Below are 16,416 nucleotides of genomic sequence, written 5' to 3'. Positions count from 1 at the left end.
AGTAAACTCCCAAGAGATTTGGGGCCTGATAAAGCTCCCTTGTGCAGAAGGGAGAGGGTGATACTGGAGATGGCACCTGGGGCCTTTGCACTGAGCTACCTGCCCCACCCTTTTATACTTTTTATTTTGAGACAGGGTCTTGCTAAGTCACTAAGTTGCACAAGCTGGGCTCAAAACTTTGGATCCTCCTGCCTCGGCCTCTCAGGAAAGAACGGACTTTTTAAATCTCTGCTCTGCCTCCTGCCAGCTGTTCAGACATACAGAAGCTGTCTACTTCTTTGTGCCTTGGTTTGCTAAACTGTCAAGTGGAAATAATCATACCCAGCTTATAGGGTGCTGTGAAATTTAGAAATGATATTCATCAAAAGCCCCCTGGGATCACAGAATTTAAAAGCTGGTGTTTTAATGATGATACAATTGTGTCATTGCCAGCACAGTGCCTGAAACATAAGAGGTATGATAGCAAACACAGCTCCCTTCTGCAGTAGTCCTTGACCTACTCCTCAGTCTACTGTTCATTTCCAACCAAAACATCATAGTTTCAGAGAGGGAGAGTCAGGGAGTGAGGCCACAGGCTGCTGTGAGGGTCTTATCTAGCTGGAGGCCCAGGCAGCCCTGTCCCCGTGGGCACTGCTGGAAGGAATGAGCAACAGTGGCAGAATGTGAGAAGAACTGGGCCAGGGCTGGTGGTGGGTGCAGGAGCGATGTAGGGTGCTGGAGGACAATGCCTGAGCTCTGCTGGCCAGGGCACCCTCTTACCCAGCATTAGTGCTGTTGATTTCTGAAATCAGCTGTTCGTGACATCTTCCCTGGGCGTCCAGAAATGGGATTGGAGGCAAAATAGGGAGAATCTATTCCAGACTCACTCTGCCCCTTTTCCTGTCTGCTCAGTCCTCCCACACTGAGCTTTCTTCTCCCTGCCCCCAGTTTATTTCCAGCCCAGCTCTGGAGAACACAGGTCTCACAGGACATTTTCCACAGTCCCTTGCACATATGCCTGCCAAAATGACTCATTAACCCAACAAGTGCAAAGCACAGCGATAAAAAAAAAAAGGAGAAAACAGCAAATCTGCCTGGTATTTATCGAACATTTCCAAAGGCAATAAACATGAAAGGCAATTATGTACCCAAATGAAAACTGACAAAAGGGAATCTGCGTTAACTTTACACATAGCTTGGATTCTCTTGGATTGTAAGAATTACAGACCAGCTTACACATTCACCAAATGGCTGGTATTAAAAAAACTTGCCATACCCAGTGTTGGTGAGGCTGTTGGAATACTCGTGTGTCACTGGGGGAGGGGCGTGAAACAGCCCAACTGCTTTGGGAAAACTGTCAGGCAGTGACTATTGAAAAAGAATTAAAGTAAGTTTAAAAAAATTAAATCAAGTTAAAAAATAAAGCCAAACTTATGTACTCCCAGGGACCCAGAAAGTGCACTCATCCGTGGGTTCCCAAGGGAAGCAAGAATACGTGGCCACCAAAGACACACACAGGATGTTATCCATAGCTTCACTCCTGATGATAAACACTGGGAACAACATAAAGGACAACACGGTGGAATGGGCACACAGTGTGATATTCATTCGCTGAAGGCCACACAATAATTTTCCTTTTAAGGAACAACTTTCATTCTCACTGGACAATGTGTGTAAACTTCACAGGCTCTCATAATGATGAGAGGCAGAAAGAAAGAGGACATTCAGTGGGGCTCCATTTATGTGCAGTTCAGGAGCGTGCAGTTCAGGAACATGCAGAACTGATTTGCGGAAACAGGTCAGAGGAGCTGTGGTTGGGGGTGGGTATCGATTGTGAAGGGTCAAAAGTGCTATCTGAAGTGCTGGAACTGCCCTCTCTTTACATCAGGCTATGCAAGTATTTACGCGTGTCAAAACTCATTGAGCCACACACTCACAACTTGCTCATCATGTTTGTTATACCTCAATTTAAATTTTTAAATAGCCAAACATAGTGGTGCACACCTGTAATCACAGCATTCTAAGGGTAAGGCAGGAGTATTAAAAGTTCAAGTCCAGCCTGGGCAACTTAGCCACATCCTGTCTTTAAAAATTTCAAAAAGGAGGGCTGAGAGAGCTGAGGATATAACTCAGTGTGAAGACCTTGGGTTCAATCCCCAGTACTGGGGGAAAAAAAGTTATATATATATATATTATATATAATATATAATATATATTATATATAATATATCTATAATATATATATATATAAAGGCGACACCATGTCTTTGTTCTTCATTCTAAAAACTTATCAATGAAAGCTGAAATGAGTTACAACACTTTTCCCACAATTCAATTCCCTGGAAAATGTATAACTCACCATGTGGAATAAAAATCATGATTAAACAGGCCGCTCCTGCCACCAGACTAGACACAGCCAACGGATAGATTCGGCCCACTCGGTCAATGGTCACAAGCATGATGAAGGCCGCAGGGAATTCGACCAGTGAGGAGTAAAAGAAATCCAGGTAGTGGTTCTCGCCAGTGGCCCCAACATGCAAGATGAGGCCCTGGTAGAGCACAGCGCAGGAGAACCTGAGCCAGGAAGAGAATGTGGGTCATAAGCCAGCTGGGGGGACAGGAACAGAAGCAGAAGTGACAAACACACAATGTCCTAGAGCAGTACAAAAAGGGAGAGCTAAGAATCAGGAAGGGGGTCCTAGGAGGGACCTTGATGAGAAATTTCTTTCACAATAGAGGTGAGAGTATGCCTTAGAGGACAGTTCCACAGACTCCTGCAGATGGAAAACAACGGCTGCTATTGTGCATTGCATGCTTAGGTGTCTGGCACTTGGCAGAACCTCCTCTCCATGCCAACAGTCCCCTAAGGAGGGAGGCAGGAGAAGGCAGTAGGGGAGTGAGAAGGATTAGGTGTCAGGGTGCTTTATAAGCTGTGTGACATTCAGGAAGTTAACTAACCTCTCTCTAGGCCTTTGGGCTCTCATTGTAACCGAGATATTAACAGTACATACCACACTGGTTGTCTTAAGTATTCACTGAGTTAATGGACAAAAGTGTCTGTTATGCATCCCAGCACACAGTATGCACTCAGTAAAGATAAGCTTTTACGGTCTTCATGATCATCATTTTTTCTGCAGAGCACAGCAGATGTTGGCCAAGTCTCCTGGACTCCACAGTGGTGCCTTCCACCTTATAATGCTGTCTTTAACCAGAACTGTTCTCTTACTTTCTTCTTTCACTGCACCATCCTCCACCCCGTTTTTAAGGAAAACATAGCAATGTTACAGAATATGACACACAGACCTAAATCACTATCAGTCAAGTAAAAAATGCTAGGCTTGGTGGTGCATGCCTGTAGTCCTAGCATTCTGAGAGGCTAAGGCAGGATGATAGCAAGTTCCAGCCCAGCCTGGGCAATTTAGCAAAGCCTGTTTCAAAATAATAAGGGAGTGCGGGATAGGGGAGTACCTCAGTGTGAAGCCCCTGGATTTAATCCCTCTAAAAACAAATTTTAGAGGTTCCTGGACTGAGGGTGTAGCTTGCTTACCAGGCATAGGTTCTGGGTTCAATTCTCAATGATGCCAAAAAATAAGTAGAGGGCTCTGTGTATCTCTTTTGGGGATGTGATGCTCTATTATTTTGGAAGCTACAAACATTTCATAATCATATTAATGTTTACATTGCATAATGAGATTTTGATTAATAAGGAACATGGCACTTTCTGAAGGTCACCATCAGCAAGCAATGGGCAGGTCCCTTGGGTTCCAGGAACAAGAAGAAGCAGGTAGAAGGGGAGGGGGACAGAAGGAGGTGTCCAAGGCCAGCTCACGTAAAGTCCTGCAGGCCCCAGAAAGGAACTGGGCTTATTTTCATCGGAGGGATGGGCAGGGAGTGACAGGCTTTGCCTCCCTTGTGAGCTCGGCCTGGAGGCAGCACTGCACACAGAGACCATCTCAGAGGCTCCTGCAGTAATGCAGGCTGGAGAAATTGCCCAGATGCTCCAGGGGAAACTAAGTGCACATGATGAGAGGCAGATTCTGAGACACTTTCAAGATCGAGCTGACAGGACTTGCTGAAGGATCAGTAAGAGGACAGAAGAGTGAAAATGCCCTCTTGGGGGAGTGTGTTGGGGTGGAAAGGGAAACCAAGCCCTACAGAAAGGTGACCAATCATTTCTCTCTGTGGCAGAGGCCCCAGGCCCTCTGTGGAGTTGTTGCTGGGCCGAACGCTGAGGGTCATTAGAAAGCCACCAGCTACATGAAGGGTTTTCAAAGGATCATCCTGTGGCAGGGTGCAAACAGAGTCGTGGGGTAGGCAACTAATGAGGCAGGACAGAGCACACCAAACCTGGTGCCTAAAGAACTTGGATGGATTCTGTGGAACAGTGGTTATTCATTCAACTGTCAGCAAATATTTACTGAGGGTCTGCTCTGTGCTGGGCACCACCCTCCTAGTTCAACTCTGTTCTAATGAAACCTTACATGTTGGCATAAATGCCTATCACTGGGAAGCAGAGCTGACTCATCCTTGGGGGAGGCACAGGGTCCAGCTGCCAAATCCGTTGGGTGTTGGGAGAATCATCTCAGAATAGCTTTATTTTGGGGACACAGCCTGTATGGAGGAGTTGATCCACTGTCCTGAGGATCAGGAGAGGGATTCCTTCTATCAGAGCAGGAGGAGGGCACAGAACTCTGGAGTGGGCAAGGGTGTGGGTGAATCCATACCACATAGGAGGTTTCCAGTCAACGGATCAGGGATGAACAGATACTCCCAGTGGTTCCATTGGGTTTTCGGATTAAGAAAGGAGATTTCTGCATTGAGAGCCTCAGGAGCCATGGGGACAGTAAGTCAAGACATGGCTCTTTGCAATCCTGTTACTGTTGACCTTTTACAGGTAACAAATAACCACTAAAATGAACCTTTCCCCAGTATTCTATCCTCAAGGAAGAAATAAGATTTTTTTTTAGTGCTCTTTGAGTACTCAACAACAATGCTACAATTCCTCATTTGTGGATTTTCATTTGCACCCATGTTTGGCAGTACACGGGCCCAGCTTATGCCAGTGTGCAGAGAAGGAGCCCTCTCCACAGGTGGGGTGCCAAGGTGTGAGAGCATGTAGGATGGGCCCTTCACCCAGGTACATCGGGAGGAAGGTCTGTGAGCACACAGGGAAGGTCCCTCACCACAGGTACATCAGGACCAAGCTGTACTTCCGCAGGGCCGGCGAGCGGAACAGGTCCACAAACGAAGGGCTCAGCTTTTCCGTCACATCCTCCTCGACAGAGAGCATCTGAGAGGGAGTCAGGTCAACACCTCATCCAATTGTGGGGACAATCCCTTGGGGAGGACCCCTGGTGGGCCATAGCCACCACCAGGCTTCACAGCCATAGGTGAGCAGAGCTCTACTGCTTCCCATGGCAGCCCCTGAGACACTTTTCGAAACACACACCCAACCCCAAACCCATGACATGAGGACCCCTGTCCTAGCTCTGTCACCTTTAAATCAGCAGGAGGCAGTTTTCCGTTCTTCTGGGCAATGTAGTCCATGATCTTTACCGCTTGAGTGTTTCTCCTTTGCGATAACAGCCATCGGGGCGACTCCGGCACACACCTGTAGACACAGCTCATCACCAGAAGGCATCTTCCCCAGAAGGCATCTGACATTAAATCCTGACCAGCGCTTAGTCACATGGAGCCTGGGACTTATTCCTCAAGCAGCTGGTGAACAAGGTCCAAGTTCAGTGTGACCTCACCTGGGTGGCCCTCAAGAGCTCTCTGCTGTCACTCGTACTCAGGGCCACCTGTTAAGATGTACAGAGAAGAGGAAACAACAGCTTCCCTTGTTGTCTTCTTTCTATGGAGCAGGGGCCCATGTTTCCCGGAAGCTGGTGGCCCCTGTCCCCTGGAAATACACCCACACAGAGTAGCTGCTCGAGGTACCATCCCCCATTCTCACAACCCCCCCACCAAGCAAAATACAATATATTCTCTTCCCTTTAAAACCAGACACCATGCTGTCTATTTCAAATGAGGCAGGGATTTTTGCAACTTAGAGACCGGGACTTTGACACAAGCGTCTTCTGGAAACTCAGACTTAGCCTGAGTGTCCTTTCTTCAGGAGACCCCTCTGTTTCACCAGGAAGGGCAGGCTCCTCCTGAACTTGCAGGCTGTGAACATGCACACTCAGAGGCCAGCTTTCCTTCAGAGAGCCCAAGTCTACCCTAGTGTCACCCACAGATAATGTTTGCCCCAGTATAACTGTGGTAAACGGTGCATGGATAAGATATTTCTCTCTGCTGCCCCCTCTTCCCTCCACAATAAAATTTATCTGCGAAATTGCTTAGCCCTTCAAACTCTGCAAAGAGCTCACAGCTACTAAGATTAACACTTCAGTTGGGTGGTTCTGTTCCATAATGGCTCCATGCGCCTAGTCTCTAAGGAATATGAGAAGCCCTTTCATTCATAAATTCATTCAACCAAATACCAAATATGTGGCTAAATGACAGGTATATCTGACTCTTGTTAATAATAGCAATATTACCCTAAAAATGAACTGGGAGGAGAGGGGGCAGAGAGGAAGAGAAAAGAGAGAAGAGTGGGAGAGAATTAAGTAGGCAACAAAGTGAGATCTGACTTTATGCTTTCACCACTGAGGAGACTCTGGCGGCCAGTGTGGTAAAAAAAAAAAAAAAAAAAAAAAAAAAAACCCTCTTGAACCTCTTGTCTGTACTGGACACTTGGATTAGCTCCAAGATTTCCCAAAGTCATTGGCAACACCTGGAAAGCTGTCTCCTACACCCAGGCATGAGGCTGCCACTGAGGCCAGCATCTCTGTGGTCACCTTGGCCTCCTGTTTCTGGAAGGTGCACATTTCAGGCTTTGGGATGGACAGCCAGCCCTGTCATGCATGGGCTTTGGTCCAACTTCTAGCAAAACTCGATCTAGGCAGACTGGCACATGTGAATCTGAGCAGTTTGTGTCTGAGGATGCTCCCTCCATCAGGAGGGTCTCTGGGCAACATCAGAATGACCTAGTGGCAGGCACGGCTTTGGAAGCAGCTCTGTACCACATGTATGTGCATGCTGAGGCCCCTTGAGGTGGCTGTTATGGGGTACAGAGCCATAGAACCTGGTCCCATAAATGGCAGGCAGGGAACAGGAAGGTAGTATTACCAGTAGTAGAGCAGGAACAGGAAGGTTGGCAGGGACACAGCCAGCTGGAGCCAGCGCCAGTGTGGAATGGCATATGCCACCCCAGCAAGCCCCACCAGCCCCACTGTGAAGGCCACCTGGTACAAGATCGACACCATCCTTCTGTAGCCTGAGCCAACAAATTCTGTGACTGAAAAAGAAATATGGTCACCATGCAGCTCCCAGCAGATGTGAGGTCCAGGGAGGGATGCATGTCCATCCATCCTCTGCCCCCACCAGCGCCCAGACTGGCCACCCATGCTCACTTCTCCTATGCATCCTCCCCCAGACCATACCTGCTGGCACCTGGCTCCCCCACACCCTTAATACCAGTCAGCACAGACCCCCAGACTCAAACTGTACTGTTACCTGGCTTCCTCTACCTGCCCTCTCTCTGTCTCCTATCATGCCATCCATGTTTCCCCTCGTCCTGATTCAGGGCCCAGCCTCTCCTCCCCAACCCTGCCTGAGAAGCTCCAGGGCCCTTGCAGAGTGACCGCATCTCCAAGCCCCTGCTGGGGCCCTCCCACTGCTCTTGTGTTCCTGACACATTGAAGACATAGGGGCCCTCACATTCTGACAGATGGCAGGCAGGCTGTGTAATGGATACAGACAGGTGATCAGAAAATACAGTGAATGCTTAAATTTTTTTTTTTTTTAACCTATAGTAAAAGACACATTTCCAAGAACAATGGGGTAAGAGTGTTCAAAGCAAGGGGGGACTATTTTGAGTATTCCGAGGGGAATTAATGGCAATATCTTTTACTGTAATAAAATTTCTTAATTTAAACAGCATATTTTGGGATCACTCTGTGTTGAACAACCATTTACAGTAATTTCTGTCAAATAAAAACAATGTGTCCTCTTCCACCTTAGACACTCAATTTGGTACCATGTGACTTCTAGCTCTTTCCCAAAATCAAAATGACCTTGAAAGATGAATCTTTTAAATCAATTCAGGACATCAAGGCACCCAGGACAGCACAACTAAAGACACCCTTAAAAGAGGACTTCTAGAACTGCTTCAGAAAGTGGTAAGAATGATGGGATAATTGTATTCAAAGGAGGGGGAGTATCTCAGGGAGGATTAATGTCAATGTGTCTTTTATTGTAATAAAGTTTTAATTAAACAGCCACCATAGTTATTGATCACACCCTCTAAGTCATATGCTATTGGAATGTACTCCATTCTGTGAGAAACCAAAGCTCAGATCAGGTGAGGAAATCAAGAGCTTGGGGGTTAGAGGGGTTGCCATTCTGCACCGGGCTGGTGGGGCAAATGGATGGAATGGAGCAAAGATGGAAGAGTCAGGGAGTTGGCTCACAGGTGACAAGAAGTGTGCTCCAGGTTGGGGGACTGTAAGGAGGCCCGTGTGGCTGTGGAATGCAAAATGAGTGGGGCTGAGTTCAGAGGGGCAACAGGGACGTGACCCTGCAGGGATTAGAGGACATTACGAGAACTTTGTCTTTTCCCATATGAAACAGAGCCACTGTGGGCAGGGGAGAGACACTTGCCATTTCTGCTTCCAAAGGCTCACTTTGCTGCTGAGTCAAGAATGTACATCAGATGCACCTGGAGGGTCCATTTGGGGATGAAGCAATGGTAGGGGCTTGGACCAGCAGAGGTTAGGGAAGGAGTGGGATTCTGTGTGCATGGAAAATAAAGGTAATCGGTGGTGGATTGGAGATAGTGTGTAAAGGAAAGAGGTGGCGGTGATGCTGATTTCAAGACATTGATCCTGAGCAGCTGACAGGAGGGCTCTGTCCTCACCTGGGATCTGCAGGTGAACAGGTTTCTCTTCTCATTCCTCAAGGCAGGAACACAGTTTCCCTTGGCCCTTGTAAACTATTCTCAGAGAGCCAAGCAGTAGGACATTGTTTTCAGAAATGACCAGTAAAGCTGTTTCTTTTCTCTTCTCAAAAAAGCAAAAATGTAGCTTCTCCTCCATGCTCTGTTGTGCCCCATTCATGGATTGTGGAAAGTATACATAACTCTCTTACACTACTTTTCTCCAGGAAGGGAGTTTTTGCAGTTTTGATTCTTACCCTTCAGAGAGTATGTGAAAAATGAAAAAGACTAAAAAGTAGGCTACCATGTTGGTTTACACCTCAACTTTTTAAAAATCATGATGTCTATCTGTTCTCTTTTTCCACTTTTGTTCTCTCTCCTAACTCTGGAATGTCATTCAAACTGGCTGTCCTTTTTTTTTTTAATTTATTGAAGAAGTTTCTGGTTCTTTCATACTTAAAAAAGTTAAAATACTTCCCCAGTGTCTGCATGTCCCACACTACCTCCTGACTCTCCTAACTGTGGTATTGAGAAAAGGAAGCCATGCCTGCCTCATGTGGGCCCTGACCACACACATACAATTAACTATTATCTTTTCTTTCTTTCTTTCCTTCTTCCTTTCTTTCTTTTTCTTTCTTTTCTCTCTCTCTCTCTCTCTCTCTCTCTCTCTCTCTCTCTCTCTCTCTCTCTCTCTCTCTCTCTCTCTCTTTCTTCTTGGTACTGAAAATTGAACCTAGGACTTTTGCACTGAGCTACATCTCCCAGCCTTTTGTATTTTTTTTTATTTTGAGACAGTCTCACTAAATCACTAAGTTGCCCACACTGGGCTCAAACTTGTGATCCTCCTGCCCTAGTCCCCCAGAGTGCAGGATTACAGGTGTGTGGCACCATACCTGGCTAATTATTCCCATTTCTGTAGACACCGCAAACCTCCCTGAACTCCAAAAGCCTCACCTCCATGTTCAGCTTGTCCCCTCTCACCCTGCCACCTGACTTCTGTTCTGTATTTATCCGGGAAATCTCAGCCCCATGTGTAATTACTCAGGGTGTAGCCCGACATCCAGACGCCCTTGCTGACCATTCCCTGCACCAGGCGGAAGAGAACCATGGATATGTAGTCTGGAGCCACTGCTGTCAGTACACCTGACACAGCAGTGACCAGGGCTGTCCCCAGGAGACACAGCTTACGGCCGAACCTGCAGAGAGAAGGAGGCAAGAGCAGGGAATGGGGGTCGGATGTGCACATCCCTCTGCACCCCCACCATTGTCATGTGGGTGCGAGGCTACTCTGACACATCTCCGAACGGCCCTCATCTGGGATGGAGGCCCTGCTTCCTCCACAAGTCCTTTCCCATGAACAGCTGTGACACAAGCTGCTCCCACCCCATCTGTCCCTTCTCAAAATGATCCTGCTCCCCAAATTGTGGTTTTACTCCCCAGTCTCTCTCCCCCGCCCCATTGTACGATCCATGTTCTCCACCTGTCTCTGCCCTGTAGCCCACAGCAGTCCCAACAGCAGCCACCATGTCTCATCCCCACCACCTTCTGCAGTGGATTCCCCCCACCATGTCCTCCACCTTTGACCCAGCGCCCATGGTCCTCACATCACGGAAGGTACGTTTGACGGGCCTGGCCTTCGCATACCTGTCTGCAATGTAGCCAATGCCCAGGGAGCCGAGGAAGAAGCCCAAGTTCACGCATGACTGAAAGAGGTCCACTTTCCAGGCGTCTGCACACACCAAGTTAAACTGCCCGCCACGGAGGGGCAAGAACATAGAACCGTGTATTAGCAGGGACCCTATGCTTCTCCCCCCCACCCACAGACAAGGCAAACGCTTGACACAACACCTGGTCTCTCCCAGCAGTTTCACCCTCTTTTATTACATTTTCCTAAGACCCAATTTAAGGTTGCTGGTGACTCTCAGTAAATAGAAACATATTTCTAACACCTTTGTGACACCCTCTTTAGGTGTTAATTAAAGCAGCTGTTGTCAAGTGCTTTGTCCTTGGCAGCTGGCTGTCACAGGAAGAAATGTCATTGGTGAAGGGAGCATGAGCTTAGACGAATCTTCTCAAAGGAGACATGGCTGCCAGGCAAGTTAACTAAAAACAAATACAGCCAAGTACTTTTCCAAAAACTAAGAACTACAACACCTTCTTCGGGGTTGGTCAAAGATCCTTCATTAGTTACATATTAGTTATTATGCATTTAATTAAATAATAATTTAGTGGCTAAATGAGTAATTATATAATTAAATAAATATAATTAATAATAATTTAATTAAATTGATTTCACCAAAAATTGGAGATATTCTGTCATGAGTAGTAGAGCTGTGAGTGGCAGGGGCAGAGGCAGATGTGACACAGGGGGCATCTTGGAGGCGGCTGGCCCTCCAGCAGCATGGAGTGGGGGCCTGAGAGACAGGAAGAGACTCAGAGGTCCCAGGTGCCAAGAGCTGAGAGAGGGGAGGGGTCCTAGGGGGGAGACAGGCAAGAAGATGAGCACGCGGACTGGGAGTAGGGCCTGTTCAGTTTGGGGTTGGGAAAAGCAGAGGCCTGGAGGAAGACAAGCAGGCCGGGGGGGTTCCCTGGCCCAAAGCACAGGGTGACACTAGCACATGCCCAGGCACGATGCAAGGCCTGTGCCCAGCAAGGTCACTTCTGTAGAGCTGAGCAAGGCAGACAGAAGACTCTGGGGGGCAGAGGGTGGGCAGGCCGGGGCCTCTCACCCCCTCCCCTCTTTGGGCACAGCCCATCCTGGGCTTCCTTCCCTTCCTGTCTCTCTGCTCTGCTCTCTTTGCTCTGGATTCTACCTAACCAGGAGGACACCATCAGCAAGTCATTTAGCAACGTTAAGCTTTAGATTCCCAGTCTGGCGCATGCATCCTGTGCCTGTCCCGTCACATTCCAGAGCTGTTGTGAATATTGATGGTGAGAAATCATGTGAAGACGATTTTGCTAAATAATGAGCCATTTGATTTTAAAAACAGGTTTATGTCCTCACCTCCAGATCCCTAACATTGCCAGTTTGAGCCTTGCCCTTGTCCTGGGACCTGGAGTCAAATCCCTGCAGCCTCAGAGACTCTGATCTCTGCCAGCCTGGTGTCTGATTTGCTGCTGAGTTGCTTGAAAGGACCACCTTGTTTTCCTGAAACACTGGTGGGTGACTGCATCACCCCTGACTTTTAGGAATGAATAGGAGCAACTGTCTCAAGCCCAGACCCCACTGCAAACCCCAGGCAGGTGACAAGCTATTGCTCAGTGTCACTCTGATCCCCTCCACCAATCCTGAAGTTCATTTCCTATAAAATTCAGCTAGAAACACACCTTCCTGGTGAGTGTTGTCCAGGCGACAACTCAGCAAGCCCCTGCGTAGCCTGTAGACCTGTGGTTTTCCTGCCTCTGCTGTGCTCTGTAATTAGGACATGTGGGGACAGATCATTCCAGGGTATTATCTGTCTCTCCCAGGGTTTGTCTCCAATTGTCTCTGTGTAATGTCTGCTCATATCACCCAGGATAATGTCCTGTATATCACCAAAGTCACTGGGTGTGGGGAGGTACACGGAACTGTTATCCCTGGGCCTCAGCTTGTCCCCTCCTTCGCTGTTGTTCTTTCAGTTTTTCACTCTAGTCCTTCAAGTCAGGGTCACCACACGTTGTTCTGCCCCTTCCTGTGAGGCCCTGGTGTCCACCTTGTCTGGGAATGGTGTTTGGAGCCAGGCACTGAACTAGAGGACATGCATCTCATTTCTGCCTCACTTTCCACTATCACCATTCATAGAGGACTAACTGCATGGCTTGCAACCCTGGTATGCCTTCCTGATCCCAAGTTCAGCCCAGCCACTACATCCTTAGCAGAAATGTGCACCCCGAGAAAACAGGCTTGACCCCACAGAGAAGCTGGGCTGCCCAAGGGAAGGGAGAGAGGAGTTTCCTGGACTACTTTACTGTTTCTGCCAGGATTTCGCCAGGGCTGAGGCAACTCCCAGTATATAAGGCAATGGGACCAATATTTACCAACTTGCCTCACCCCAAGAATCACCGAGAACCCTTGTTTTCAGAGGATTCTGCTCAGTAAGTCATGAATGGGGATCCAAGTGACTCCTGGGACCAGGCAAGTTAGGAAAAACATGGATGTGACCTTACCTCACCTATCCCTGAGACCTCTCCCTCTTGCTCAACACTTGCAATCTTTGGAAACCAGTGGCTCTCTAGCCTGGTATGGGGCTGTGGCTGATGTCATGGCAATTAGAGCAGGACTTCCACATGAGGGGAGTCAAAATCCATCAAACACCACGTTTCTTCTTGAGGGGGCCACTCAATCCCAGTCCCTAAGCCTTGGAGTGTGTGTGGGGGTGGAGGGTGAATTTGGTGTTGAAACAATGGTGTTCATCTTCCTTCCTAAAGCAAGTTCCAATGTCCAAGGCAATGCTAAGTTAAAAATTAGTCCTGCAAAAATAAATAACTATAGTTCATTCTCCAATAGTAATCTTCAGTTTAGGATAAGGAGTAGGGCAAAGGCAGTTTGAAAGCAGTTGGAAGCAAGAATTAAAGTGCAAGATAACATCTGTCCAGGAGCCAACTTCTACTGCCCTTCCACCCTACCTCATCCCACACTTCTATTTACTTCTAAATATTTCCAAATGCATCCTACTGTTTTTCAAACCCAACACAGCCAGTGGAACCTTTTTCTCCTATAACCAGCTGCCCCTCATTGGGCCTGCCAAGAACAGTTCCAGGACTCCCAGAATCTTCAACAAAGTTCTAACTCTTGGGGTCATTTGTTCATAGCCAATCCCTTCTAAAACACTTCTGTCTTCTTGTATGTGCCCCCTCCTTTCCATTTCTTCTGCCATAGGTTACCACCTCGCCACCTCTCCAGGCTGCTACTTTTTCTGGGTCCCCACCCAGTGCTCATTAGCTCCCTTTGCCTGCACACTGCCCCCCCAGTTTGGCTGTGAACCCTCGGCCAAACTGGGCCCTCTTTCTCCCTAACCCATGCAATACTCAGACCTCTTACATCATGATGCCTTTGTTCCCATGACAACCATGTTGACTGACATTTCTCACCTGGCCTCTTTTCTTGGCCACCTCATGTCTCTTCTTACCTCTTATGAAGCCTCCACTCCCACCATAATCCTGCTTCTGGACCACTCACCAGGTTCGGTTAGAATTGCCTTGCTCCTCTGCTTAGATAAGACCAAACTTTCATATGGCACTAAGGTAGGGTTACCACATTTAGTAAATAAAAATATAAAGTACTGGAGCCGGGGATTTAGCTCAGTAGCACTGCACCTGCCTTGCAAGTGCAAGGTCCTGGGTTCGATCCCCAGTACCAGAATATATATACATGGATTACATATATATATTCATGTAAATTTGAATTTCAGGTAAACAATTTTTAGTATAGGTATATCCCATGTAATATTTGTATTCCTAAAGCCAGGCCTAGCTATCAGCATATAATATCATATAATATCTGGGACATAATTACCCTGTTAAAATTGTATTTTCTGAAATTCAAATTTAACTGGGATCCTGTTCTTTATCTGGTGACGCTAAGGATTCCATATTTTGACCCCAAGGTGAGAGACCATGAACAGTCTCCCATGTGACTCCTCTACAGGACCCTGAATTTGAATCATTTTAGCAACTTCTAACAGAGGCAAAAGTTCACTCTCCCCAAGCCTGGGCCTGGGCTTGGGATTTACTCCCCCTTCCCATCTGTTCCCTCTCCTTGGTGGTCAAAATACACCCAAGATTCAGTTCAAATGCACCTCCTCAAAAAGACACCCATGATCAGCTCATCTGAAAGCTGCCCCCACCTCAGAGCCCACCAGCCCCTCCATGCTCTGCTCACAGCTTTGCCACATGGCCTTGGGCTGCCGCTGTGAGTTCTGGTACTCTTACCACTCCTCTTACGACCCTTCCTCTCTCATTGCAAGACTGCAGCCTCCTGGAGGGTACCTTGCAGCTTTTTGCTCTGTCACTCACAGTATCACCCAGAATGCTAGGGCAGAAGGGGAGCTGGGACATCCTTAATGAACACATGGATGTGTGAATGGATGGATGAATGGTTGCATCAGATTATTTCAAAGAGAGGATGTCTCATTTCCAGAGAGAGCCCCAAGCTTGGCCCGGGTCTAGATTCCAACAGAGCTGGGCATCCCTGGAAGGTGAGTCTGTTGTTAGTCATTGTTAAAGGATTCCATGGAGACCAGATGTCCATTCACAGCATGTAAAGCCAGAGGTCTCAGCACCTGCTCTGCCCAGAAAACAGGTAGATTGCTGATGCTCAGGCTGAGGGGAGGGGATGCTGGGCTCCTCCAGTGACAACCCTGAAACCACTAAGGGAAGGGGAGAAAGGAGGGAAGAGACCTAAGCCTGGCACCTGCCAAGTACACTGTAAGTAGGAACCTTACTTCTTCCCTGAAGCATAGGATTTGCTCTTTGTCCACCCTATTCTTCAAACACCCACATCATCCAAAATGGAAATCTTGGTCTTACCTCAGTGACGATGGAGGAGCCAGGTATGTCATACACCCAGCCGTGCTGACAGGGGACCAGTGGCAGGCGGCTCCTATTGTAAGGCAGGCTGGACAGAGGATCTATGCAGCTGAGGGTGCTCTGGTTCCAGTCCACCTCATACTGCATGCACTGGTGGAGAAAGGCCTTGTTCTCAGCCGCCAGGCCTGGCACTGTATAGTTGAGCTCCTCGGCCAGGCTCCAGCCACATCGCTGGCTCAGCTCAGCCACCCCTGGGTTCCAGCACCAGTGGTCCGGGGTGAAGCCCAGAAAGACAATGCCCAAGTAGATGGGGGCTAAGGCAATCGAGACCAGGGACAGGCTCAGAAAAATTGTCTTCTGGAACCAGCCAAATTCCCCAACCTGCTCCAGAACATCATCCACAGTGGGCATGTTTGGACAGCACCCTTATCAACCTGGCCAGATGTGTTCCAGGCTGCAGTGGCCACATTCAAGGTCTCATTTGAGGCTCTATGGAACAGAGTAGTTTGAAATCAAGTTGTTGACCAAGCATGATATATCAGGAAAGCAACCAGCCAGAGATAACCTTTTATCCCGTGGTGCCTGGATGAGGCCAAGGGCAGAAAGCACGAGGCTGACTGGTTGTTTTATTTGCTTTGTTGAGAAGCTGAGGGCTGAGAGCAGTGAGTTCCTCCACACGGCGAGAAGAGAGCCTGTAACTCTCTGCCATCGCACAGGGCTCTTCTGAAGAGAGGATCTGGGAAAGGAACTTTTATAGCCCAGATAAATCAAAGGTAGCAAACTATTCACACAGCAAAAAGCTTTTTATAACCCAGATAAATCAAAGGTAGCAAATTGACTATTTGCACAATAAGGAGTTTTTTATAACCCAGATGAATCAAAGGTAGCAAACCAACTACTCACACAGCAGCTTATTGTTCCTGACTAGAGTAGGTCTATGCCCCTGCACA

At 47.8% G+C, this 16,416-nt stretch overlaps 1 protein-coding gene across 1 annotated transcript in view; it reads right to left on the bottom strand.

Annotated features, from left to right (window-relative positions):
- Positions 1 to 16,191, bottom strand: part of Slc22a1 (solute carrier family 22 member 1) — a 28,564-nt gene extending 12,373 nt beyond the window's left edge. Inside the window, exons 1-7 of the mRNA XM_004869009.4 lie at positions 15,467 to 16,191; positions 10,604 to 10,707; positions 10,001 to 10,155; positions 7,153 to 7,321; positions 5,476 to 5,590; positions 5,163 to 5,269; positions 2,339 to 2,553 (exon numbers count right to left, since the gene is read on the bottom strand). Of these exons, the coding sequence (XP_004869066.2) occupies positions 2,339 to 2,553; positions 5,163 to 5,269; positions 5,476 to 5,590; positions 7,153 to 7,321; positions 10,001 to 10,155; positions 10,604 to 10,707; positions 15,467 to 15,877 (1,276 nt within the window). The 5' untranslated portion in view covers positions 15,878 to 16,191. The remainder of the gene's footprint in view (positions 1 to 2,338; positions 2,554 to 5,162; positions 5,270 to 5,475; positions 5,591 to 7,152; positions 7,322 to 10,000; positions 10,156 to 10,603; positions 10,708 to 15,466) is intronic.
- Between the last annotated feature and the right edge of the window lie 225 nt (positions 16,192 to 16,416).

The sequence above is a fragment of the Heterocephalus glaber genome, unplaced genomic scaffold, assembly GCF_053883595.1.
Source record: "Heterocephalus glaber isolate CG9 unplaced genomic scaffold, H.glaber_assembly_v1.0 deba00001523, whole genome shotgun sequence".
Classification (NCBI taxonomy): domain Eukaryota; kingdom Metazoa; phylum Chordata; class Mammalia; order Rodentia; family Bathyergidae; genus Heterocephalus; species Heterocephalus glaber.
The sequence above is the reverse complement of the archived record's forward strand: the minus strand, read 5'-3'. Positions and strand labels throughout refer to the sequence as shown.